The sequence below is a fragment of the Vicugna pacos genome, chromosome 13 (genome assembly GCF_048564905.1).
Source record: "Vicugna pacos chromosome 13, VicPac4, whole genome shotgun sequence".
NCBI lineage: Eukaryota > Metazoa > Chordata > Mammalia > Artiodactyla > Camelidae > Vicugna > Vicugna pacos.
In genome coordinates, this window is record NC_132999.1 from 52,673,330 (window position 1) to 52,701,234 (window position 27,905).

General features: G+C 42.1%; 2 protein-coding genes across 18 annotated transcripts in view; both read left to right on the top strand.

Moving 5' to 3' along the window:
* The window catches only part of USP48 (ubiquitin specific peptidase 48), a 73,651-nt gene extending 55,119 nt beyond the window's left edge, over nt 1-18,532 (top strand). For all 4 annotated transcript variants that reach the window (XM_015239532.3, XM_006196737.3, XM_015239523.3 and 1 more), the window contains exons 18-27: nt 38-99; nt 365-475; nt 1,065-1,195; nt 1,565-1,671; nt 4,227-4,331; nt 8,550-8,705; nt 13,408-13,533; nt 14,981-15,029; nt 17,237-17,263; nt 18,320-18,532. In XM_015239532.3, the coding sequence (XP_015095018.1) occupies nt 38-99; nt 365-475; nt 1,065-1,195; nt 1,565-1,671; nt 4,227-4,331; nt 8,550-8,705; nt 13,408-13,533; nt 14,981-15,029; nt 17,237-17,263; nt 18,320-18,342 (897 nt within the window). In that variant the 3' untranslated portion in view covers nt 18,343-18,532. The remainder of the gene's footprint in view (nt 1-37; nt 100-364; nt 476-1,064; nt 1,196-1,564; nt 1,672-4,226; nt 4,332-8,549; nt 8,706-13,407; nt 13,534-14,980; nt 15,030-17,236; nt 17,264-18,319) is intronic.
* Nucleotides 18,533-27,416: 8,884 nt separating this feature from the next.
* RAP1GAP (RAP1 GTPase activating protein) overlaps nt 27,417-27,905 on the top strand; it is a 62,670-nt gene continuing 62,181 nt past the window's right edge. For 13 of the 14 annotated variants that reach the window (XR_012079429.1, XR_012079433.1, XR_012079434.1 and 10 more), the window contains exon 1: nt 27,417-27,529. The gene's annotated coding sequence lies outside the window, so the exon portion shown is untranslated. The remainder of the gene's footprint in view (nt 27,530-27,905) is intronic. The other variant, XR_012079436.1, reaches the window with a different exon arrangement.

Genomic DNA, 27,905 nt, shown 5'->3' on the forward strand with positions numbered 1-27,905 from the left:
AATTTATGGATACTTTTATCTGATCTTTCTATTCTAGGACACAGATGTCCTCTACATTGTGTCACAGTTTTTTGTAGAAGAATGGCGGAAATTTGTTAGGTAAAAACCCACAGTTTCTATTTCCTTTTTTGTTGTTCGTTCTAATATTTTTAAGAATTTGTGGATTCTGATCGTGGTACCTTACTTTTACTAGCATATACTGAAAACTTTATCTTCTGATAATTTAAATGAATAATCTTGAGAAACACATTTAATTAGTAATATTCTTTTAAATGTATGTAATTTTAAAATAGTCATCTTAAAGACCTTCACTGTAGTTCTGTAATAGTGAAGTATATCGATCCTCTCTGTCTCATTTGAATAGAAAACCTACAAGATGTAGTCCTGTGTCATCGGTCGGAAACAGTGCTCTTCTGTGTCCCCATGGGGGACTCATGTTTACATTTGCTTCCATGACCAAAGAAGATTCTAAACTGTGAGTTTCTTTTTTTCATGTGATTTTTGTTTCTAATGGTTAATAGAATGTGTTTAGGAAATTTCTTGACTGACATAAACAATCTTTTAAGAATCTGGGCTTTTGTTGAATTGTGGGGTGTTTTCCTTTGATATTCCGTACCAGATTGAGAACACTTGTCTTTTTTAAAAAAGGAAAGAAAGAAATAAAAGACTGCTTTTCCACAAAAAGCCAAGAGGCTGCCCGAGTCTACCTTGTTCTTTGTTTCTTCTTCCTGGAGCCCTGCTTTCTCCTTCTAAGCTGCTGGTAACCAGGACAGTGTCTCTAGGTGGCACCACACAACATTTATCCTTCTGCAGCTAATTTCTTTACTCAGCTTAGACTCTTGAGATTCAGCCATGCTGATTCATGTAACTCTGGTCTATTTAGTTTGATGGCTGTGAGAGCTTTTTTCTGTATGAGAAAAGACACTGTTCCTTGTTGATGAGTCTTTTCCTTCTTAATTTCCTTGTATTAAATATTGGTTTTGATAATTTTGGTGTAAGGGGCTAATGGATTATGTTCTTTTAATTTCCATGTGTCTTAAAGCATGTTGTGTTTTTTTGCACAGTATAGCTCTCATATGGCCCAGTGAGTGGCAAATGATACAAAAGCTCTTTGTTGTGGATCATGTAATTAAAATCACGAGAACGGAAGTGGGAGATGCAGACTCTTCAGAAACACAGTATATTTCTGAGCCTAGTAAGTTTTCATACTGTTCTTGGTTTGTGTAGTTAAAAGTTGACATTTTTAAGGGGGGAGGAAAGTGTATATCAATATTGTATTCTCTGCTTTATAACATTAAAGATCATGTGGTGGTCCAACCAAATATTGCCAAGGTAGGAACTATCATATAGTTGTGTTTGTTTGTTGACAGTAAATGGATTTAATTATTATTATTGTTACTGTTATTATTATCATTATCATACAGTAGTATACAAGAATTAACAAAATATGTGGAATAGTTTGATAGATATTCACTGGTTACTTTGATATGCAGTTTTAGATCTTTCATTCTTTGGCAGTAATTCCTCAGCTACTGCTGTTTTATTTAATTTTTTTTTTTTTTAGAACTCTGTCCAGAATGTAGAGAAGGCTTATTGTGTCAACAGCAGAGGGACCTGCGTGAATACACTCAAGCCACCATCTATGTCCATAAAGTTGTGGATAATAAAAAGGTAACAATCCCTCTTGTGGCCGTGACTAGTAATGATCAAGCCTACTTTTTGATTTGCTGTTAGATTTTCACTGAGGACTGTCTAAGCTTGCTCTCGCCCCATTCCTCACTGCCACCCACCAGCCATTGGGCCTGAGTTGAAATTGGACCAGAATTAAAAACAAATAGTTAGAAGATTTATGTAGATTTAGTCCATTTTTAATTTGATACACAAATAACTTATTGACTGTCAGCTCTGTGCTAGGAATGGTCTTGGTGCTAGGGATCAGTGGTGAAGAAGGCAGACAAGGTACCTGCCCTCAATATTTGTGCATAGTGAGGAAGATCAAAAATAAACCCATAACTATTTACAGTAACCAAGACATGGAAACAGCCTAAATGTCCATTGACAGATGACTGGATAAAGAGGTTGTGGTATATTTATATAACGGAATATACTCAGCCGTAAAAAATAATAAATTAATGCCATTTGCAGCAACATGGATGGACCTGAAGATTGTCATTCTAAGTGAAGTAAGTCATTCTAAGTGAAGTAAACCAGAAAGAGAGAAAAATATCATATGATATTACTTAACGTGGGATCTAAAAAAAAGACGAACTTATTTACAAAACAGACTTAGAGACATAGAAAATAAACATGGTTAGGCGGGGTGATGGGAAGGGATAAATTGGGAGTTTGAGATTTGCAGATACTGATTACTATATATAAAGTAGATGAACACGTTTTTGCTGTATAGCACAGGCAACTATATTCAATATCTTATAGTAACCTACAGTGAAAAAATATGAAAATGAATATATGTATATACATGTATGACTGAACTATTATTGTGCACAGCAGAAATTGACACAACATTGTAAACTGACTGTACCTCAACACATAAAAAAATCTTTGAAAAAGAAAAAGAGGAATAAACCCATAAATTCGTAAGATGATTTCATGTAGAAACTAGTGTTTTGAAGGAAGTCTAGCAGGATAACGTGAGGCACTGAGAGAGATGGAGGTGGCAGTGGTAGACAGGTAGAAGTTGGGAAAATGCCTCGGAGGAGTTGTTGTTTTACCTGGGTGTTAACTGTCAGAGATCCAGCCTATGACACCTAGTCCAGACCAAAGCATAAGCCTAATGTACTCACGCAATAGAGTGTGTTGGAGCACCACTGTCCAGTGGAACTTTTCTGCAGTGATGGAGATGTTCTGTTTCTACACTGTACACTATGGTAGCCACTAGCTACATGTGACTGTGGAGCATTTGAGATTTGTGGCAACAGTGCATGAGGAATTTTTAATTGATTTAAATTTAGATAACCACGTGTGGCCTCTGGCTACCGTAGTGGACAGGACTGGTTTAGAGAAAAGTTTCTTCCAAGGAAAGATAGTGATGGGTGATTAAGGACCAAGTTTTATTGGATTTTATACATCATACTAAGGATTTGGGATCTTTTGGTGTGCATGTTAGCCACTGGAGGGTTTCAAGCAAGTTCATGGTGTGATCTCAATTATGCTTTGAACAGATCAGCCCGGCAGCTGTGTTTGGAATTGGTGAGGGCATAACAGGAATAAGGGAGGTCAATTTAGAGCTTCTTGCATTGGTTGATCTAAAGGATTGGTGAAGTAGGCAGGTATGGGTATATTTTGGGAGCAGAGGTATTCCTCTAGATTGTTTTTGGAGCATTTTTACTATATTGAGGGATGGCTCTTAGGTAGATTCTGACTCAGATCTCTGGATATCTCATTAATTTGATTCCATGGTTTTGGAATTAAAATTCTTTTTTTAGGGGGAGGTAATTAGTTTTATTTATTTATTTGATGAAAGTACTGAGGATTGAACCCAGGACCTTATGCATGCTAGGCATGCAGTCTATTGCTGAGCTAGACCTTCCCCTAGATAAAATAGAATACATTTTATCTGATGGTAGTTACCAAACACATCATTATAGAAGGATAACTTAAAAATTATTGTGTATTCTGTTATGTTCTGCCCCTCTTATTTGGTTGCTCTAATGCTCTAGGGTTCTGCTTCACAATTTGAATGAAGGCCTTCATTTTCTAATTTGCTGAGTATAAATGTCTCAATTTTTCCCCTAGAATTTTCTTAATGCATGTATATGTTGGTATCTAGTATAAAATAGTATCCAATTTAGCTAAAATTTTATTATTTATTTTTAGTTTAATATCAGTATTTCATTCATTCTTCATTTTTCTCAGTCTTAAGGAGCATTGGGGCTCCTATATGTACTTGAAAAGTCTTGAGCTAGAGAAAATGTAGAGCAACTTAGAACTTCCACAAAATAACATCATTATAAAATCTGATCATAACTATTCTGTGCAGACTGCTTACATTTATGGTGAATACATTAAATATAAGAATAACTCATAGAATAAAAACTAACATGTTATAAAAGCACAGGAAACAAGAGAATCTTTATCCTTTGTCTGGTCTTTTATCCTACCATTGATAAAGGTGTCTCTCCTGTTGATAAAGGTAAAGGTGGCCTGCACAGCTTGTCTTCCTGGGGTCTGACCTACTTCTCTTTCTGTCTTACTGGCATATTCAGGTGATGAAGGATTCAGCTCCGGAGCTGAATGTGAGTAGTTCTGAGACAGAGGAGGATAAGGAAGAAGCCAAACCGGATGGAGAAAAAGATCCGGATTTTAATCAAGTACGTGTTGAAGCTGCTCTTCATTGTTACATATTTTGCTGTTCTGAAAGCAGTGTCTCCAGCCCCTGGACATCACTCCGTAGCCTGTGTAGGATATTGGTTCTCAGCACCCTTGTTTTTCCTCTTTCTTTAGCTGGGTAGCGTACTGTAGCTGTCCTGATTTCTCATGAAAAGCCATGGACTACATGACTCCAGAATTAATATATTTCATACTTACAAAAGGATAAAATACACTGCAATGATGAAATTTTTAGCTGGAAAGACTAAAACAAGACCCATAAACTTAGTTTGTTTCTTAATCATGGAATCTTTAAGTATGAAAAAATTATTAGCCTCAGATTCCCTCGTTACAAACAAAATAAACAATAGCCTTTATGGAATTTATAGGAGATTTTTGATCTCTAATTAAAGGTGTTAGTCAAATGACTAGATCAGATTTTGTTTTTCATTTTTCATGTGATGAACATAAATTCTTCTATTAAATTGCCTATTTTCTGTGTATTCTGTTAACATTCTACCCCTCTGATTTGGTTGCCTAATTATATTATGCGTGTTCATAGTGACATTGGAGAAAATTGTCTTAAGAACACGAAATGTGTTTGGTTGATATTTGGTATAGGTAAGTTCGGCCTCTCAAAAAGTCACACCATTTTATTCCAGGGAATTCTGGATTTAAATTTGTGAAATTTCTACTCTAATTAGAGTTTAATTTTAACAGAGGAGATATTTGTTTTCTTTCTTTACTGCTAATATATAGTGTAGTCAACTTATGGTTAATATCCTCCCTGAAGGAATAAAAGTGTTATAATGGCCATCTGCTATATCTGTTACAGAGCAGAGATATCTGGGTTTGTTGGCCTGTCTGTACACACTGATACTGTTCCTTCATTTTCAACATTGATTAAGAAAGTCTGAAAAGCCCTCTTGACTTGAATCTTGGTCTCCCTGAGGTAAATGTTACTTGTAGTTTCCCAACTGGTATAAAGAGATATGTCAGCATTTGTTTTTCATGGCTTGTTGGATCTCGCGAAATGTTGGCTTTGAAACACCCCCATGAAAGAACAGTCATGCACTTTCAAGCACCACCCGCCCTACTGACGGTGATCAGCCACAGATTTGTATTTCAGTCCCTTAGTACTGGAGGACCCCTTTGTCTCAGTGCTAAGCCGATTGATACATTTCATAGGGATGCAGGTTTTCAGTTTTGTGGGAGGTATTTTCCTATAATAAATAATGCTCTTATTGAAACCTGTGTACATGTATGCCTTCTGTTCCTTCGGATGGTTTTTGATATTATTGAGTTAAATAATAGACCTCTTGAATAGGAATTTGCAAACATAGTTTTGCTGCCTTTAAGTTGTTTCACACCAGCTTTTTTCATGTCATCATCTCCTGTGCAGTCCATTTTTCAAGTCACAGATTTACAAACTAGTATTTGCTTTTTCAGTTGATATGTTAAAATATATCTGTGTTTGTGTGTGTGTCCCCATCCATCCCAAGTTAGGACTCCATTCTCTTTCATTTCCTTGTTTTAAGTTTTGTCTCTTGACAGTATGGTTTAATCAGTTGGGAGTCTGTTGTTTTGATAAACTTTGTAATTACTTTGCAAAGCTTCATATATGTTCTTACTGTCCGTAGTTTCTGTCATTTCAAGCTTTACTTTTGAGCCTAAGAGTTATTTAGAAAACTATTTCAAAAACATTTTCAAGTGATTTAGATTCTGGGGAAGCTAATGTTTTTGAATATGTAGTTCTGTTCATTGGTGTCACAGCCACAGCAACTTTTAAAAAATGGATGTGGTAGTATTCTCCTTAGTTGTGGGTGACGAGATTCCACATTTAAAAATATGGTGGAGAAAATTTGTTGAGGAACATTTTTTTATGCTTTAATTATTTTTTATACTTAGGATAATTTTCTTCTGTCTTCCTTGTTGTTTTTTGGGTGTTGTAAAAGTCTAGAATGTTTGAAATATTTTTGTTTTTCAATAAAGAAGTATTACCTTCCTTTTTGAAAAGAGTAGATGGTCCCAGAAGAATATCAAGCCTTTTCCCAACATCAGCCTCCTTAAACTTTTTCTTTGTAATAGTTTGCAGTATCTCAATATATAGCTTCTGCAATTGCTGTTTTAAATCCCTGTAATATCAACTGATGCATTTCTGTTTGTCCTTAATGGAGATGAACAAATCCCCTTTCCTCTTTTCTCTAAGCTAGATCAACCCAGTTCCTTTGACTTTGACCTTATCCACAATTTAGGTTAATAATGCACCCAGTATTCGATATTACTTAGGTAATTGAAAGCCTTCTAAAACCGGTGGGTTGGTTTTTGTCAGATAAGTTGGATTTAAATTCTATGGATTTTTAAAAAAATAGTAATTCTGGGAAAAGCTTTTAGACCTATTTAAAATCACAGTCATTTAAAAAAAAATCTTGTTTAATGCTCAGCGCTTTGTTATTTGGTTGTGTTTTATATTTCTAATGTAAAATTGTAGGTTGTTTAGATATTTTCCCTTCTGTTCCTAATTGTGAAATTTAGGTCCAGTTTCACCTTTGAATAGTCAAGATTGAGAAGAATGTTTTATCAACTTTGTTTTTGTTTTTGTTTTGTTTTGTTTTGTTGTTGTTTTGGTCCTTTGTTGACCTGTGTGCTTCTTTAGTGCTGAATCTAGCCTTGTGCAGCACCTAGCCAGTCAACTGTCACCCTGAACACATGCTCTTCTGTGTTTACCTCTTGATCCTCTCTGCTGTGTAAATCTCTGGAGCTCCATTGACAATGAATATGTGGCATCTGTGTCCATAAATGACCCCTAAACCAGCCTGCCTATGCACAGCTGGCACTCAGTAACAACCACAGAAGCCAGAGCCAGGGCTTGAGGGTTGCCTCATCCAGACTTAATTAAACCAGGGGGAAAGATTATTTTTAAAATCTTGTTTCATTCATTCCCTGGCCTGGTTAGCAGAAGAATCTTGACTGTGTATTAACCTTCTTGATATGAGGCATTTGTTGGAGTATTGTAGAAAGACATTCGGTCCTTATCCATTATTTTTTCTTAAATCTAGTACTGTATTATTATGTACCCATATGTATGCCTGTACTTTTTGCTGAACCGTCTTTAGTTAAATTGTGTCCATCGTGACATTTTACCTCTAAATTCTTAAACCAGCATACCAGCAAGGACAGTATCCTGTTACCCATACTGAGATCTCTGCAGCTATCCCAAATATGTCTTAAACAAATTTTAACCCCTCCACCCAGCATACAATCAAGATGTGCACTGTTTTGTACCGCTTTACACTGTAATCATCTCGATCCTGCCTCCCAGCCTTTTCTTGCTTTCTTGTAGATTATCCCGCATTTTGGAGTCACCTGATTGCCTCTTTATGTCACTGGTTTTAAATTATTTCCTTTCCCTGTATTTTCTGTAAATTGGAACTTGGGTCTAAATGTTTGAGATTCAGTCTAACAAATATTTTTTGCAAGAGTATTTCATAGGCAAAACTATGTATTTTGTGATGGTGTCAAGAGGCACAATGTCCTGTCCTGTTTTTAGTTAAACTAAATTTGGTGTCTTGATTAAGGTACTATCTGTCATTTTAAAGCTCTCAGAAGTTTATAGTTTCTGTGTCCTTTACAAAAAAGGAGAAAATATTTCATACAAACAAATTAGGATTCAGGGTTTTTTAATGAATAAAATTGAGTAATATTAAAAATTTTCAGTTTATCAGAACGTGTTTTTCTGATTTGAGGTCAAACTTATCATTTTGCTTTTAAATGTCCTTTTTATACTACACACATTTTTAAATCCTAGAGCTGACATGCAGTTAGAAGTGTATTTCATTTATTCTTTTTAAAAATTTCTTGTGAGCTAACTAGGAACCTACTTTGAGTTCCTAGTCGTCGTTGTTGCTTATTTTTTTTTAATCTTTAAAAAAAATCGTTTTATTATATTTTGAGGTTTTCTTTTTTTCTTTCTATCTTTTCTTTCCTTCCCCTTAACCAAGGCACTGGGAATTGAACCCAGGACCTTGTGCATGCTGGGTATGCGCTCTGTCAGTGAGTTGTACCCCCTCCACCCCTGCCCAATTCATTGTTGACACTGAATCTCAAATGCTTAAGGGACTGATAGGTAAGCTGCTTTTGCCTGTCTGATGAACTTTATGAGCAGGGTCACAGTATCGATAATTTCAGTTCTTCCTTTTTTTCCCGGATCTTTATTGTAGAGCAATGGAGGAACAAAGCGGCAAAAGATATCCCATCAAAATTATATAGCCTATCAAAAGCAAGTTATTCGACGGAGTATGCGGCATAGAAAAGTTCGTGGTGAAAAAGCACTTCTTGTTTCTGCTAATCAGACATTAAAAGAATTGAAAATTCAGGTGAGGAAAATACAACATTTGCTTAAGTATGCTCTGTACGTGGAGGACCTTTGCAAGTTCCTGCTTTCTGCCTATGTTTCTATATGTATCTGTGTTTTCTATCAGGGCTGAGCCTTTAAACCGCTATCTGCTCAATAGTGTTGGGCCACTGAGAGAGGTCTTTTTTGTGGGGGAGTAATTAGGGCTTTGAAATTTTTATTATTTGTTTGTTCTGTTGAAGTACAGTCAATTACAGTGTGTCAGTGTCTGGTGTACAGCACAATGTTTCAGTCATGCATATACATACATATAATCATTTTTGTATTTTTTCCATTAAAGGTTATTGCAAGATATTGAACATAGTTCCCCGTGCTATACAAAAGGAACTTTCTTAAAGTCTATTTTTATATATAGTTGCTAACATTTATAAATCTCAAACTCCCAACCCCTTTCCCCAGTAACCATAAGATTGTTTACTAAGCCTATGAGTTTTTCTGTTTCGTAGATGAGTTCAGAGTGTCCCCCCCCCCTTTTTTTTTTTAAGATTTCACATATGAGTGATCTCATATGGTATTTTTCTTTCTTTCTGGCTAACTTAGGATGATGATCTGTAGGTCCATCCGTGTTGCTGCAAATGGCATTATTTTATTCTTTTATCCATTGTATAAATATGCCACAGCTTCTTTATCCAGTCATCTATTGATGGACATTTAGGTTGGTTCCATGTCTTGGCTATTGTATATAATGGCTGCTAAGAACACTGAGGTATATGTGGAGGTACTGGGGATTGAACCTAGGACCTTGTGTATGCTAAGTACATACTCTACCACTGAGCTATACCCTCCCGCTGAGAGAGGTCATTTTTGATTTTAGAATAATGCCTGCAGGGTCCCTAAATTTCTTTCTTTAGAAAGACTTAAAATTTTCAAAATTAGCCAAGAATCTTTCTGTGCAGGTTCTGAGTAGCTTTCCAATAATAATGAGAAATACTGAGATCCATTTAATCTGTTGCACATCAAGGAGTTTCTTTTCAAAGGGTCATTTTAAGAATTCCTTTTTTTTTTTTAAGGGGTAGAGATAATTAGGTTTATTTATTTACTTATTTTTAAAGTGGAAGTATTGGGGATTGAACCCAGGACCTTGTGCATGCTAAGCAGGCACTGTATCACTGAGTTATCCCCTCCCTTCAAAGGTTCATTTTAGATCATTCTCTCTACATTCCCCCTCCCCTAAGAGCTGATACTGCTCTTTGCACATCAACCCAGTAGGTGCAATGTAGGCATTGTGAAAATACTTCACGATATTGTTTCTTGGTAGTAATACTGAAGTACTATAAATGAGTATGCCAATGGTATGTCTCAAAAGCCAGGAAAAAGAGACTGATAAATTCAAGATGTCCATGAAAAAAATCTGGCCCTTTATCTGTTTTAGTCACTGATACAGATCCCAAAAGTTGACCAAATTTCCCTCTTTGCTACTTTCATGTGGCGTAGTTTACTGGATCTGCATTGTTTTCTTTTTGCTGATATTTATCATTGTAATTGAGGCAAAAGTACAGGCTTCCTTTGAGTGTGTTATATGTTCCAGATTTTCCTGGGAACGGTATTTCCCTTGTTTGAACCCACGGCTCTGAAAATAAACGTGTTGGTGTAATATCTTTACTCCATTATTGTAGCTTTTTACACCTGAGAAAGCTTGTTTCTATCGCTGGCTTTCTGTCTGTCAGTGGTAAACCTCGAACATTCAAAACCGTTAAATTACAAAGAGAGTCCCTGTGGATAAAGACATTTTCAAAGCCTGTAGCTGCTTTTATTGTGGACCGCTGTTTTTGAAGAATAAATCAAAAGTCAGCCAAAATAACCTCTATCTAGAAGCATGTTACCTGCACAAATGAGTTATTAGAAGGCAACAGCTGTTCACAAGAAAACCCCCAGGTGTGCTATTCTTGCACGGCTTCTTTGCAGTGGGCTTCCTCTCATCTCCCACCCTTGCTTCAGGGATCACCATGATCCAGGCAGTCAAAAGAAAGGGCAGTGAAATGTAATTTCTCTTCACTGCACCGTGGTGGTAGCTTTGAAGCTCCTACTAGACGGGACCTTTTAGCCCAGCAGCCTGGGCACTGCTACGGTGTGTTCTGAGCATGCATGTGATCCTCAGGTGGGTGACTCTTTACATAAAGTATCTCTTTCATGTTTAACGGAGCCTTTCCTCTAGGGGAAACCTTTGGAAAACTAATGTTTTATTCTACATATAACCGTTTTATAGTTGTTTAAAACATTAATTGGTGAAGTGTTAATTCATCCACCTATGAGACCATAAAGTAAATGAAGTACAGTTTATCCATCTCCTCTTGCAGAAGATGCTAAGTGTTTTAATTGTATTATTTCATTTTCCCAAAGCTAGATTCTGAATAGGTAGTATTGCTTGCCTTAGAAAGGAGGACATTTTCCTTATTTCATTTCATTTCCTTATTTCCTTATTGCATTTCCCTATTTCTGCCACATACATGGCCTACAGGAGCATAGAGCTGCTCATCTGTAGAAACAGGGTTTTCATTGATTTTTTTTTTTTTATTTTTTGTATCCTGTTTTTTATAATGCTTCATTTTATTTTAAATCTTTTGGAGGGGGGTAATTAGGTTTTTATTTATTTTTTTTTTTTCTTGGAGGTGCTGGGGATTGAACCCAGGACCTTGTGTATTTTAGGCACACACTCTACCACTAGACTATACCCTCCCCCTTTCATTGATTTCCTTATGCTCTGTGGATCAATGGTGCTGCACTCACTTGTTAAACAGAACTATAGAATGTTAATTCTACTCCAGCATTCTCCTAGCACTTACGATTTATGAATTACCGTACCACAGGCCTCCATGCCTTTGATCAGACTGTTCTCTCGTTCTGAAATAGCGTTTTTTCCCTTACCAGTAGGCACTTGTTCATCTTTCACTGCATCTCCTCTCCAAACCCTGTCTTGGCCTCCAGTTGTACAGCTGACCATTCCTTCCTTTGTGCTCCGCTACATCCCATATGTACCTTCTGCCACCATCTTCACTGCTTAGTTTTGTCCTCACCCTTACGGCCCCTTCCTGGGTGGGATACTCACTTTTATATTTCCAATATCTAGCACAGTATTTAACACGTGGTGAGTAAATCTTCATTAGTTGTTGAGTGAATTTTAAATGTCCTTGTCTGTGTGCTCAAAATATAAAGTGTGAGCATCAGCCCTTCAGTGATGGTACTCCAGTCTTGAGGTATTTACCGTCAGTTCAGTCTCATAGGGAGGCGCAGAGACCATATACATCACATTTAGGCTTGAGAACAAGTGTTTCCTACAGCCCAGCAGCCATGGCATCGCCCACTTTAAGTTGGTGTCAGACACCTCTACTGTAACTGCTTCGTCGGTCTCATTCAGTAACCTGGGGCTGGTTGCCTCTGCCCGATGCCCATGTGCTGGGTTGGCTTTGGCAGAACTGTCCCGTACGTACTCCTCACTCAGCAGAAACAGGCTTATTGTTTCATAGGCAGATCATTGATGACGTCAGCACACTTCAGCCGCAGATCCCTGTTTAATCGACCTCTGCTTGCTTCGCAGGGGCTGATGTCCTGAGAAGTTCAGTTACGATTCTGACCTAATAGTTGGGGAGGAAGTCTGTGTTGTTATCCTTGTTCTTACTTATCTGTGTGCTGTTAATTCAAATCACTCTTCTGGTCACGGTCTTCCCAGCTTGGAAAGCTCTTGGGCCCTATTACATACACACATTGGTTGAGGGCTGCTTGTTTTGTCTTTCCAGAGTAGAGGAATAGAGTGCATAAAAACATAGGACGGTTCCCAAATAACATCATGGATATTGGGTAATGAAAGATACATGCAATAGAATATATCCAGTGAGTATGTAATTATGAAGCATAATAAAATGAATACTCTTGAACTCACCCTCCAAGTGAAGAATCAGTACATATCATTGAACATACCTGTGCGTGGCTCTCTGAGTCCAACTCCTTGTCCCCCGGTGGTAATTTCAACATGGACATGAGAAAGAGTAAAAAATTTTCTTAATTTGAGAAAAAAGTTTAGGTATTATCCATTGTAGTCTTTTTGAATGTATTTAATTTTTAACACTTGGCTAGAACTGGGGTGGCATATGTGTTCCCTACCCTTAAGAATTTAATATTTTTGTTCCTAGAGGCAAGACTTATTCTAAGAATATAGGAGAGTCCCAAGGGCTGAATTACGTAGTCCAGGCTGTTTGCTAAGGGAATCAAAATAAGAGTCCAGATAGCCTGCTGGTTAATTTAAAGATGGTTTTATGAAAGAATTTGGGATTGACTTGATATTAAACGAATGTGGAGCCTGGGCTAGTTGGAGCGAGAGTGATGGCCTCGCCCAAGCCTTATAACCAAAGGAGCTGTCAACCCAGTCCCACCTTCTGCCCCTTTGATTTCTCCATACCCCCACCCATGGAGAGGTTGTATTGTGCTGAACAAAGGGACCTGCGGGTGTAATTGTTGCCTTATTCTCTGCCAGATCTCCTAAGGCTGTTCCCAGATATATTGGGATTATAGTCTCAATAGGAATGTAGCAAGTGGGCTGACTGCAAACAGTGATATCTTTTGTATTCTGAATTCTCTTTTTTTCTTTATTGGAGTCTATGCATTATTTATTCAAATAGAGTCCCAGTATTTGGCTTTATTCAGACTTTGTTTCTTTTATATTGGCACAGATCATGCATGCGTTTTCAGTTGCTCCTTTTGACCAGAATCTGTCAATCGATGGAAAGATTTTAAGTGATGACTGTGCCACCCTTGGCACCCTTGGTGTCATTCCTGAATCTGTCATTTTGTTAAAGGTAGGTAACCGCTCTTTACCTGAGGGATTCTAGAGAGTTTTAATGACACACACCCAAACATGCAGTGGTGGTTAAACTGCCTCGGGTCCTCAGCAGGCTGTGGTAATAAGCCACTGGCCTCTGGATTCTTCATCTCTGGCTGAGCCACAGGAGACTTAGACGGGGTCATGACCTCATTGGGTCATGTGTGGTTTTCATAATTCTTGTTTAAAATAATAGATCCAGGTCCCATCCCTAACTTCTGGATCAACAAATTGCTTAATCATACTTCTACTATTAAAGCATCCCTGCCTTTCCTCTCAGCTCAAAAGTACCAGCTAGTCAAGCTAGGAAGCAAACAGATACAACACTCGTTGGTTGCCTTATGGGATTCATTTCCAGGGTATGGAAACTGGCTTTGGGTGGAATGGATTTAGGAGCAGTGGGAAGGTGTATTTTAGAAAGTAGGGGCTTCTGAGACTTTGTCACAGGAAAACAATCATTGAACCAGCCTCATTAGCTGTATCCTACCCTCCCTAAGGTTTTGATTCCATTAACTTTCCTTTGCCTCTTTGTTTTTTGGTGGCTAGAAGGCTTACCATTGCATCATGTGGTAGGATATTTGTCAGGGTTTTGAATTGTGAAATATGTTCTTCATACCATAGAGCTTTGATTCTGGTCAAAGTTAGGCCCCAGAAATGATGATGCGGACCCACATCTACCCCTGCATGCACACACACCCACCTTGTTCTGCTACCTTCCCCTACCCTCTGTTTGCTTTTCTTGGAACTGTACGTTCTGTGGAATTATTTTGAAAACTTACTTGCTTTGCTGAATCTTTAGGACCCTGTCTAAAATCCTAGAAACAGCCTGCATTATTAAATGGTTTGTACTTCCAATCCGATGGGCAGCTAGAGTGCACGCTGGTCATTGGCCTCTTTACTCTTGCAACTAATCCCACCACCAGCTTGGACTCTGCACTGGCTTCTGCCCTAAAAAGGACACGGGTATTTTGTTCTTGGTGGTTGCGAAGGAATGAGAATATATTTTTAACTTAATTGGCATTTTTAGAGGACCATTCTGACTTTTATTTCTACCTAACTTAATGCTGTCGCCACTGGCATCTTAACGCACGTCAGTTAACTGACATTTAGTAACCTCGGGGTATCTGAACATTTCTGCATCTTAAGGTGTTTGAGGAGAAGGAAAACAATGCCACATCCAATGTGTGGTTTTGAGGGTGATGAATCTAGACCCTTCATTGATGGGGCATCATCCTTTGTTAATCTTGGACATCGCTGGCTGTGGCTTGAACCCTTTTTTCTGCCGGACAGTGTTTGTATTTGTGTCTTGGAGCAACACACTGCTCTACTCCTGGGCCACCCTTCAGTGTGAGGAGGATGGGACGTGCTCCTCCTCCTGGCTCCCACTCCCTTGTGGTTTTGAATTGTCTTCATTTGTTTTCTAGGCTGATGAACCAATTGCAGATTATGCTGCAATGGATGATGTCATGCAAGGTAAAGACCAATTTGTTTCAGGATATTGTTGATTAACTTGTTCAAAGAAGGTGGGATTATAGTTATTATATAGACTACAGTATTTTTACTTATAACCTTGAAAAAAGCTTCCATATATTGTTAAGGTAGATAGAGTCTTAGATCCAAGATCATTATTGATCTTAGGAGATCATAGAGAGAATATCTCTGATAATTTAGAAAGTGGAAAGCAGAGAGAACAGTCATTATTTAGTTTACCCAAGGAAATTGAAATAAATGTATGGCTGCTGATGGAAGAAGTAAACAAGAAACAAGGCTAATTGAAATCACAGAGCCTTAGACAGGTACACGGGAATTGGAGGCCCCAGGTGCCTCTGAAAGGGATAAACCTAAAGAAAGGTTGGAAACTGTATAAGGAGTTAGCTTACCACCCCGCAGATCTTCACAGCCTCTCCCTTTACATCCATGTCACTGCCTCTTCTCAACCTGCACCTCCGATAGGCTAAAATTAGAGTATGTGTTTCAGCTCTTTGAAGAAATTAAACTAGAAAGATGAGAATGAGGCCTGTTATGCACCAAATAGGGAGATCACCCCCCAACCCTTTGTTCAGTTATCAGTAGCGCATCTCTTACCTCCCACACCGAAAGGAAGAGATTTTCCTCTGGGGAAACTGGGGCAGTTCAAGAAACTAACTTACAAATATGTGTGTGTGTGTGTGTGTGTGTGTGTATTTTGTTTTTAAGTGGTTCATTTCCCAGTGCCCTTCAGTGAAGCCCACCACTGCCCACCAGACAGAATTGTCAGGCATCTTTTTAGTACCTCACACTTAGACAGGCAGAAATGCTCAGCCAGAGAGCACCAGACAGTTCAGCAAAGAGCATGGAACTAAAAGATGTCAGGCTGACTTTTTATTTCTACCTAACTTAATGCCGTCACCACTGGCATCCTAACTGGAAAAAGGAACCCAGAGGAAATAGACACACAGGGAGCATAAAAAAGCTTACAAATTAATTATAAGTAATATGGAAAGAGCAGACAAATTTGGGTCTGTATTTAGGGAACATTTGGAGAACGGAAAAAAACAGTCAGAAAAACAAACTAATGTAGCAATGCCTCCATGATTCTGAGGAAAAGTGAGTTCCAAGTTAGAACTGTGTAACACAACAGACTGTGCGCTACTCACACACTTGATGGCTCCTTGGACACATGTAAGACCTCAGAAAATTTCCGTCATGCACCATGTGCCAGCATACTCTGGGAGGGTCTGCTCTTGTTAAACATGAGAGTAAATCCATAAAGAAGTCAACAGTGGAACCAGAAAACAGGGATCCGTCATAGGAGTAGATCCTTAGAAGATGGTGAAAGAAAATTCCAGGACAGAAGCTCTGCAGCAGGCAGTGAACTCAGCCCATCCAGATTGGAGCGGTGGAATGCAGGCTTTGGCAAAGGATGTCCCCAGGGAAGAGTCGAAGTGATAGATGACTGTCTCGAGGTTCACAGGTCTTTTAAGAGTTTACAGAGGAATTGGAGATGGTACAGAGAAAAATGAAACACATAAATAATGCAGCAGTTACCAACCCCAGAAAGACACAGTCATACCAGACAAGAACCATAACCAAGGGTTTAAACACTAAGCAGTAGTAATGGAGTTTAAAAAGGTAAACATTGGAGATTGGCTTTAAAACAACAAAAAAAGTCACTGTCAGGAGGATGGGCTTGGGGGGCAGGTGTATATAAGAGGTGGTAGAAGAACTAAATTTTTATCTTTCAGGGAGGAAGTTATTAGATATTATCTAAAATTATGAATTAGCAATATAAATATGTTATTTAGAAATAAAGAGTTTAAATACCAGAAGAACTGGCTGCAAGGGTGGAAAGTGGTTCCGTGTAGAAAATGGGAATGAAAGGAGGATGGGGGAGAGGGGGTCTGCTGCAAGGTTTTCTCCAGGCCCCCCTTGGAATCATGTGGAATGTTGGCTCTAGTTATGACCTTTGTTCTCCCAGTATCTGACTTCTTAGATGATGCATATGTGTTGCTTTGATAAAAATAAAAACAGAGAAAGATTGTCATCCGGTTATTATCTGTAACTTCAAAAGTAATCGTTATAGGTGAATAAGGGAATTAAAAGTTACTTTGAACTTTTCGTCTTCAGGCATTGAAGTGAACTTATTTCTCTCTGTAGTGACAATCTTTTCAATTTGGAATTCTTTTTTTCCCCCCCTCCAGTGTGTATGCCAGAAGAAGGATTTAAAGGTAAGTTACATTTGTCATGTTTTGTTCATGAATGTCAGAGTCACATTGTAATTTTCTATTAAAGTGAAGCCTATAATTCAGTTTAAAAATTTAATTCAATCTGAGTCTCGTGACTGAAATTAATTTTGGTTAAATGCATTTTTCATTCAAGCTTCTTCATTATCTGTTTCAGCGTTCAGGCCTCAGATAGGGCCAGTTTGTTAGACATCTACTGCCAGATGCCCAGTCTGCTTTTTTTTGCTCATTTTGGGGGAAAGTTGGGGATTTGGCCAGTGGCATTTTGATTTTTATACTTAATTTTTTTCCAGTTCCTCCTGTCAGTCCCATCTCAGAGCAAAACAATTTGTGTGTAACTGATAAGAATTCAGGGAGAAGAATTTGCTAAATTATATCAGGTTCTGCAGAAAGCTTCTCGTTCATCTCTTTAGAGTTACAGCATTTCTTGGATTATCACTTAGGATGAATAAACGGCAGTGCCTCATACTACATCTTGGCCACTATAGTTGTGCACACAATCGAATCCAGACCTTTGATATTTACAGATTTAACTGTTGCCATTTTGATTCTTTGTGGCCTAGTCCAGAAGTCCACGGCACATTGTGATTTTGCCAAAGAATAAGTTTGAATCAAATACTAGGGGTTCAGTGCTAAAGCGAACAAATGAGCCAAGACACTGGCCTAAATAAAGCCTCCCTGTCAGTGTGGCTTACTTGTCTACACATTCCCACTATAAAGAAACTCCTGGTGTGGTTAGAACAAAAGGAAGGAAAGAAAAAAAATTATGAGAAATGGCCATCAAATGAAAGCATGAATAAAATCTGGTTAACTTGTGTGGAGGTAACGCGTAGGAACCGCATGGCTTTCGAGCAGAAACGTCCTTTCACTGAAAGCCTGGCGTCTGCTGATGCTTCCTCTTATCCTTCCACGTTAAGGGGCTGCTGTGCTCGTTTATTAGGTTGGATATTTCCTGTTGGTGATGCATTCTTGGCAAATGGAATTCATGAACTCTTAACTTGTAGTTCACAACTGTGCCTCCACATGTGTTTCTTTTCCCAGGTACTGGGCTGCTTGGACATTAATATTTTGAACACTTGCTGACTGCTAAGAAATGACCAGAAGGGAAGAGGAGTTTGACATGTTAGGGCATTAAAGCAAAGGTGGATTTAAGAATTAAGCTATTACATGACTCTTCCAAAAGGCAGAAAACCATTCAAAAGTGACTGTCCCAAAATGCCTTATGTCAAATAAAGCAGATTGCACTGAAGGATATCAGACTTGAAGGAAATGTTTCAAATTTTATATTTAACGGGGGTGGTGGGAGGGAAGGGGGCAAGTAAAGACTGAAAGTTTTAGTAGCAGTATCAGTAAATCATGTTTACATATGAGATTTATAGTCATGGGAGGGAATAAAGTTCTGTTATATTTCCTTGCCCGAGTTTCATACCAGAAGCATTGGTCCATAAAGGATTTGTATCCCAGTAGACAGGACGACATTCTCCTCTGAACTAAAAGTGATTCTTTAGAGACATAACCTGCTTACCTACCACTACCTGTCTTTGATTCATATTTTACTTTCAATAAAGCATGAAAGTGAAGAACTTGCCATAATTGTGGAAAAGTGTCTTCAGATTAGAGTCCTCTCCGTGTCGGCTCCAGTGCATCCGCCTCACATGCTGCCCAGTGGTCTCTTAGTGTTGAGTAAAGGAGGGGTGCACCTGCATATCTCCTGCAATGAGCCAAGGGACTGTGTCTCATTTTTTGTGTCTCCAAAAGCTTTTTATTTTCATGCATTTCAGAAAGAATGATGAATGTTTATTACATGCGATAGCACCCTTCTCCAGTTCTGCTGTTACTCAAATACACCCTGCACTTTTGAGAAATCTGATCACCTTATCAGAAGAGCAAAATGGCTTGAAGTACATTTGGGTAACATAAGGCTTTTATATAAAATTTATTCCTTCCGCCCTGCAAGTCCACCATGTCCTGGATCTCCCTTCTCTATTTTGAAAGCATTCTTTGGAAATGCCCAGAAAGGATCTTTTAGATCACACTATTTTAAAAGGGGGGAAAAAAACCATATATGTTTGGGAGTGCCATCTTATCCAGCTCAGGATTATTATTGATAAGCAGCACATAACCATAGCAATATACTTAAGAATATTGAGGGTTTTTTAAATGGATTTGAAGACTGGAGGGTTTTTTGCTGTATGTTGTATGTACATGTTTGTGGCCGAGATGCTGACTCTGGTATCTCTCTCGCTAACACTTTTTTTAGCCTTGGGTTTATGCTTGGTTCCCCCAACCCCAAACCCTCCCTGTCCCTTTTCTGAAAATTTAAACTCAAATACTGGTTGGAGGAGGCAGGGTTCAATTTGAAGACTAGTAACCTTGGCAGCCTCCCTTTTGAATAGCTCTTTTTATTAGAATAATTTTAGCTGTTTGGTAAAATTACAACTTCTTCCTTATGTTTCTCTGTGTTTACAGTGTCTTCAGTCTGTGCGCCTGAGGAGGCGCAGGGTGTTTTTAATGAGTCTGCTTGGAAGAGTGAGCTGCACACAAACCATCCTAAGGTCCCCCCTTGAGGTCAGCATAGGGAATCATGAATAGCTAATCCTGATTTTTATTTTTATTAATTTTTTTTTCTAATCCTAATTCTTTAGATCTCAGTCTACCCACACCCTTTCCAAAAAAAAAAAAAAATGCCAGAACATAAAAGTAATAACACACCAAGCAACTTAGTCTTTCTCAGGCTAAAGATGTAACACATCCACTTAATCCTTGATGCAGCTACTTCCCTTTCCCCAGGAAGAATCTGAGATATTTTTCCCACTTTGCTGTTAATAACAGTTTTAAAATGTATTACTTGAATGTTTTCCCCTCATGGAATGGTGCAGAGTAACAGCACGTGATAAGTCTCTGTGGCTGATAGCCCAGTCTCAGTACTGCCTCCTTTATTAACTGCCCAGCAGGTGGGCGTGGGGTGGGCTGGGGGGGGGGGGAGCAGCTGCTGCTCCAGGAATCGGCCCTCAGAGCCCAGCCGTTTTCTTCCTCCTGCCCTCGCAGCGTAAGCTCAAACTACCAACACTACTCAGAATATTGTCTGTGGCCCCAGAGCACTAGCAGCATGTCAGAGCTTCATTAGAAATACAAGAGCTGAGGTCCCCAGACTCACGGAGTTGAGATCTGCATCTATAGGCCAGGTCACCCCTGTGCTCTGAAAGGTTGGGAAGCCTTGGAGTGGGACCTCTTCCCTCCCATAGTCAGTTACACAGCAATGTATACCTGCTATAGGTGGCCTACATCACCACCCTCTCCACTTTGTACAGGGGAAACAGGTGCAACATGTAACCTAAAATCCTTGCTTTTTCTGTGTATTTATAAATAGATGGAGATTGGTTGTTTTCTGAGCTGTGACCACGCTGAAATGCAGAGACTCTTTCCTATCAATTTTTTGTGTCGTTTATGTGTACTTTTTTATATTAGACAAGTCTGTGGAAGGTATAATGAAGTTTGAAGTTATGTCCATCTGCCACATCCGCCCCCCCCCCCCATATTTCTGTCCATTCATCAATCTCGAACTAATGCGGACAACATACCACCTTGGTACACGTTCTGTTAACCTGAAATACAGGTTTCCACTTGGATGTCTTCATTCCCTGGCAGAATAATTATCTTTCTGCGTATTAATGAACTTTATTGTTAAGAATCACAGTTACCTTTGTGTCAAATTAAAAAGAAATGAATGTCCCTTTGTTTCCATGGAGTCGTAATCCAGAGTGAATTTTCTATTACTTTAAACGTACTGTTGGTTCGTCTGTATGGTCATGGGCTTGTTGACCAGACTCGGGTTAATAATTGAAGCTAATACTGGGATTGAGTAACCCGTTTTAAATACCCAAAGGATGATTTGTCTCTGTCCAAACAAACTGAGGTGGAATGAGCACGAGAGCCTGTCTTTCCTGTTACAGAATCACGCAGGAGTGTCAGTCACATCCTTTCTCTCTGGCGTTTGAGTTTGTTTGGTGGTGTTACAAGGGACCAGGAACAGAGTTCAGTCTGATAAATAGCCAGGATTTTCATTTCAAGAAAATTCTCACCGTTTTGCCAACACCCTGCACACCGCCCCCCAACTCGGATGCAGCGTTTTGTCGCCAGCTGCCTTTCTGATTCTGAAGGCAAGCAGTTCGCCACCCTCAAAACTCAGACATTGCATAGATGCCAACATTAGCTGGGGTCTGATAACCAACATTACTGGAATTCTTTATTCATCAAAATACAAGTTCCAGATATTCATAAAATGGTGTCACTTTGTATGATAGATACTTCACTGAGCAACAGCTTTGTGCCGAGTCCTGGGCGCCAAGGAGGGAAACACAGAAGCCGACCTCTCCGTCTCACACATCCCACACAGTTGTTTTTCCCCAAGTCTGGCTGGTGAGTTAGTTGGGCTGAGGGGTCCTCTAGCTGTTCAGAGAGCATGTACGTGGGTAGGTGAGTACTGAAAGGGCAAGCTTGGTAAGTTGGGTCACCTATGTTCCGGGTAATTTCACCATTTACCTTGTAACTAGGGAAAGTTACTTAGCTTCGCTTCTTTGTCTTAGCTCCCTTATCTCTTAGAACAGGGCAGTATTTGCTGCCTTGTTTACCCTCCCACACTCAGGAGCAAGCAATAAAAAATATTGTTGGGGTGAAATGCTTTGTATGATTTTTTTTTTAATTAGACTCTAGCCTTTGTGAGGAAATGCTGTGAAATCTTTTCCCTGAGTCTTCAGAAAGGTCTTCTAACGGCATAGCCAAGCTGTCTGGAACCTCCCACTCTGAGAGTTTTAGGATGTACCTTATGCTGGACACCCTTAGACTTAAAATGATGGCTGCAGAGGTGTTCAGTCTTCTGTTACATAAATACTTCTTGGCCCCCAAGGAAAGTGAAACGAATGTCCAGACAATGAGCCACCTTGATTCTGCTTCTCTTTTGCAGGGTCATATTGAAAGATATTTGGAACACGTTTAGAATACTGGTTGAAGATTTGTCTTTGTGATAGGCAGGTCTTGCCCCAGAGGGGCAGTTTCCGGTGTTTTGATTGTCATTGCCAAGAATATCAGGAACAGGTGCCGGGAGCCCAGGAGGCAGGCACCGGGCATCGTGAAGCAAAGCAGGAGACTGGCCAGTGCTTCAGGCTACTTCCTGATCTGAGAGTCGTGTTTTTCATTCTTTATGTACTTCTTGAGACCCAGTGAATAATGTTGTTCAAGAGTAGAGTGCATGGAACAGGTATTTCTTGTGCTTCCCCTTCCCCAGCAAATCAACCACATGACCAGTTTTATGAAATGAATACAGTGTACTGCCATCCATGTCACATTCAGCACTTTAAATGCATACGTTTCAGACAAGGTGGTGACATTTCTTCATACGATAAAAGTTAAGTATCACTTATGAACCTCATTAGGTTTGGGGAAGAGGGAGGTTGCAGAATTCCTCTTATGAATCAAGTCGTCTTTGCAGCTTGCCAGGAGTCGCCTGGTGACATTGTTCTGCCTTTAGAATTGGAACCTGCACCAGCTCATTACTGGACTGAGCCTTTGCTGTGTCCTACTCAGCGCAGACACCACCACAATCCCCAAAGAAATGGATGTTGTTGCCAAATGGGCTCCATCCACAAGCACCAGTGACACGTGGGCTCTTCTCCGGCTGTGTTTTCACACTTTCCCTTTCATGAGGCTGTCTGATTTCCCCCGAAGTTAGCTCCGAGAGCTTGTCCAACATAATTACAGTATTGCTCTCTGATAGAGGGCATCATCTGTTTGCCCACATTATGCTTAAAGGGGGAAAAAAAGTGTTTTCAAGGATTTGGCTGAGACTGTAGGCTCAGGCCTTTGAAGTGAAATTGCTCTTGGTCAGGGAGGGAACCAGCAGCTGGAGTGGCAGCTTGAATTCCAGATCTGCCTTAGTGCTGCCAGGCAAGGCAGGCCCTGGGCCACAGGAAGTGGGGGACACACCCCAAGGAAGCCAGAAGGTCTGAGCAGCCGCTGCCCGGTTGAATCCTTGCCGGCCGGCACGTGGGCCTCTGCTTGTTTGGCTCTTGGTCTCCCCTCCCCCATTCTCGTGTATTTGTATTTGTAACCCAGGGAACACTGAACTGCTACCAGCTCTCTTTATGATCCTGGACAAGTGTGTTCCCCTTTGGGCCTCTAAAAGGAAGTTGGATGTGTAGAAATTGTTAAGGACAAACTAGGTGGAAGGAGGCAGGGGGGCTGCATCTCTTCAGCTCCACTCCCATACCCACCCACTCCCTTGAAGTTCCCCGGAGTGCACTTGGAAAACTGCCTACCCGGATCACCTCTAAGGACGTCCTCGTTTTATCAGTATGTGAGTCACTTTGGTTGGTTTGGAGTTTTTGCTGCATCTTCTCTGCCAGTTGTAGCATGCACTGGTTCTGGGTGAAAGAGGCTTCAAGCCGTGCTAAACTGTCTAGACTTCTGGGACTAGAGTAAATTAATTATTTTTGTCTTAACTGGGAGCTGGAGTTAGGGCTGTGCTGGATATTCTGACTGCACCTAAAACAACTCCAAATCCCAGAAAATGAATTAGCCTAACTAGTGTGAGACTGTTCTAGCTCCCTGAGGGCAGGGGCTCTGGCCATCTTATTCATCCTGTCTCCCACAGTGTGTCACATAAAATGGGTTCTCAGCAAGGAATAATGGATGAACCCCAGAATCCACTGGAAGCTCCTGCCCAGCAAGATTTCTGAGAGTTTTCTGTTACTTTCGTGTGAGCAGTGCTATCCCCACTTTTGGGCTTGTCTCCTTTGTCTTCAAAATGGGGACTTCTTGGCTGTGTTCACATTGTCATCCAAGAATGGGTCCCCCAGTATTACATTCTCTCTGCTGTATCTCCAGCATCAGCATGGCAGCCCACCCAGACACTGAGGCCTCAGGTTCTTGACAGATATGTTCTGGAGCTGATTCCCAGTCCTTATCCAGTCACCAGAATGGACCTACCTTCCAGCTATTCTTGCAGCCCGCACTCCTCTTTACCAGCCCCTCCCAGACCTGACTCAGTGTTCTGTAAACAACATACCTTGGGGACCTACCACTTGGGTTTTCTCCCTCTGCCTTTTCCACTGGGTGGTCCCCATCCCCATCTTTCTCCTTGTTGATCTGGCCAGGGAGGGGTGAGCAGAGACAGGAGAGTTATTTCCAAAAGGCATCGTTCCCATTTTTGGACTCCTGCTTGCATTATTCCAAGTTTACTGTTGTGCCACCCCCGTTTTCATTCTCCACCCTTCTTAGATGTCAGATTTTTTGAAACCAGCTTTCTTTTTACAGCAATTGGGAGGGAGGGCAGGGGTGGTGGCTTGGTCGCAATGTATTAAGTGTTTGGAAAAGAAAAGGCTTGTGCCCAGAGTCAGCCATGCGTGAGTGGTCAGTCTTGAGTGGTTTGGATTGAAATAGGGCAGGGAAAGCGAAGCTCTGGGGCCTTCATCCAATCTTCCCTTCAATACCCTGGCTCCGTGCCCAGCCCCCTATGGCACGTGCTTGCTGCCTTCTCCCCAGGGCCCCTGACAATCTCAGCATGCTGCCCCCCAGGACACAAGAGAGATTATAAGCCTCATGCATTGAGGTTTTCTGTAAAGAGGAAAATGCTGTAATTGAAGCACTTGGTCATAAAGAAATAGAGAGGCCTGGCACAAAAGAGCCTTCGTTCTTTGACCTACTCCACCAGGATTGAGTACATTCAGTCCCTCAGTGCCAATAGGATCCTAGGCCCTTGGGGACCTTGGGGTCTGCTGGTCCAGACCATGAAAGGTTACAGCTGCAACTCCCCGCTTAGTTCATGTCCGTGCCTCCCCTGCCTCTGCTGGCCCCTTGCCCGAGGCACCTTTGTCTCCACTCACAATCTGGAATGGTACCATCGGCAATGCCTTCGTGGCCAGAGTTGGGAGCCCAGAGGGGAAGAGGGCGTTTTGGGGGAGTAGTTGGAGAAGCAGGAAGAGGCACTGGAATTTTGATGGGAACTGAATTCAGGGGTGCATCCAGCCTAGCATACAAAAAAGGAGATGAAGGACAGGAGGAGATGTGGTGCTTCAGAGAACCCTGGAATTTGTGTGCACTTCCTGAGATATGTGAGCCCTGCTATAGGCAGGGCAGCCCAGCGCATGCTGCCCTGGAAGGGCTTTGGGCTTTCAACCAGCATTTCCTAAAAAGGATTTTATTTCACCAAGCATCTCAGGACCAGTGCCCTGTACAACATACTGGTCTGGGGCAACTGCTGCTACGAAATCCCTTCTGCACCACCTCTGGAAGTGCCTCGGCCAGTCTCGTTCAACTTCTTCCCTCTTATTACAGCTTTAAACCAAACTCTAAAGCCCTGGTGCATCCTCAGAAGGATCCAGGCTCAGGCCTGATGCTTAGGTAGGAAATCACAGGGCCCCCAGGGTTGGGGTGGGTCCAGAGTGAGTAGGTGCCTCTCCAGCAGTCGACTCTCAGAGCCCCAGCAGTTTTCATTCTTCCCTGGCAACTTTGTGCTACCAGCACTATTCAGATACTGTCTTGGACTAGAAATGCTGCCAAGCTTTATTAGAAATGCAGGAACTCAGGCCCCAGGCCCACTGAATCTCTATCAGGCCACTCCTATGCTTTTAGAAGTTTGAGAAGCCCTGGGCTCGGAACTCTTTCCCACACATAGCTGGGGTGAGCCTGCAGGAGAGACACAGAAAAAACTGGAAAGAACTAATGCCCCAACTCTACTTCGCCTCTGCCTTTTCACATTTGTGGAGGGGGGGCGGGGGGTCAGATGAGGGTGAGGCACAGGCTGCTGTTCCCCTTTAAGTCTAGCCTCTCTTGATTGGGTTGAGGATTGTGGTGGGGAAACGTGGTCCTGGTTCCAGCCCCTGCAGGACTGAAAACTCAGCGGCCTGTACGTCTCAGATCATCCAGAGGCTGATGTGTTACTGAAGGTCCCAGGTATTTTCCTCAATGAAATGCAGTTCCCACCGCTGGGAAAACGGGGGGGTGGGGGTGGAAGTGACAGTCACTTGTTAAGCACACAGCAGGTGCTCAATAAAAATGTTGAATAAGTGAATACAAGACTTAAATTTTCCCTAAATCCTGTCTGTGAAGTGGGCCTTTTGGACTTGCTGCCCTTGGAGGGTAGATGAGATGGAGGTTTGTCTCAACCCCTTTTGCAACCTCAGTTTCCCCAGTTATTAGAGCAATTATTTGAGATCCAGAGGTCTCAAAGTTCCCTTCTAAAGTCAATGTTCCATGTGACTTGGGGCTACCTCACAGCGCTGGCCCTTGTAGACATACTGCCTGTTTCCTTGGTTCATCTACGATGGTTGTCCCTTGGAGGGAAGCCCAGTGGGCTCACAACATGGGTTCTCTTCAGTGGGGATGGATGCCCGGGAGCTTCTCACGTGTCCGCAGTGTTGCTGCTGCTGCTCACTTGCTTGTGACCTTGGGCAAGTCTCTTCCCGCCGGGGCCTCAGAGGTCAGGTTAAGGTGATCTCTGTGGCCCCTTCCTGCCTGGATTTTCACTCTCTTGACTCCACTGTCCTGCTGCCTTCCCTCCACTACCCCTTTAGAGCGTGGCCTGAGGTTCGCCACTCCCCCCGCCCCTTGCGGCCTTCCCGGTTAGGTTGGGAGTGGGACACGAGCTGCCCAATTCAGGGAGGATGTCGGAGAGCCACTAACGGGCTGCGGAGAGTCATCGCTGGGCCTCAGCGAGGACGCGCGCTAAGCGCCCATGCGAAGGATGTGCAGCGAAGGTACAGCCTCCTCGCCCAGCTAAACCTGTGCGCCTTTTCCTTCCTCCCCGCCCCTGCGGACACGCGGAGCCCACGCGAGCCCAGAGAGTGGCCCCCACCTTTCCCGTCGCCCCCATTTCCCCCCCAAGTTGTCCCACTCTCCTTGGAGCATGGGCCCTGTCCATCTAGCCTTGTAACCTTGCGCCAGTGCTTGCCCTCAGGTTCTCACTTTCCCCACCCGTAAAATGGGGGCGCAGAGCGCCCGCCTCCGGGACCTGTTGGAGGCGGCCAGGTGGGGGCCTCCGCCGCTCCCGCGCCCGCGGCTCCAGCTCGGCTCCGGCTCGGGCTCCGCAGTGAGGGGGGAGCGAGCCGGGAAGGAGGCTCCGTGGTCACGTGGCACCCCCCCCAACTGCGGCGGCGGCGGCGGCGGCGAACGCCAAGCCGCGTCCGAGCAGAGCTGCAGCGGCTGCCGCTGGCACCGGAGTGCCGAGCCCAGGACGCCCCCGGCCCAGGCCCGCGGGTGAGTCCGCCCCGCCCGGGCGGCGGCCTTGGGAAGGGGAAGGGACGGAGGTGACTCAGGCTCCCCTCGGCTGGCAGCTGAGACCCCGCGCGGGCGGGCCGGGCGGGAGGATGGGGGCCACGAGCGGGGACCCGGGGGCCAGGGCCGGCGTGGACCGGGAACAGGCCCTGGTTGGCCGCGGCTGCAGGCGGGGGACCGAGGGTCAGGCCTGGGCTGAGCCGGCTCAGTCCCCCGCCTCCGGGGGGTGAGTCCAGGCCGCGGATCAGGGTCTCGGGTCCCACCCCCCTGCGTGGGTGGGGGTCCCGTGTTCCGTTCATCCTGTGGATGGGGCGCGGAGAAGTGGGCGCGTTCCCTGGATCCCTCCGGGAGGGGCCTG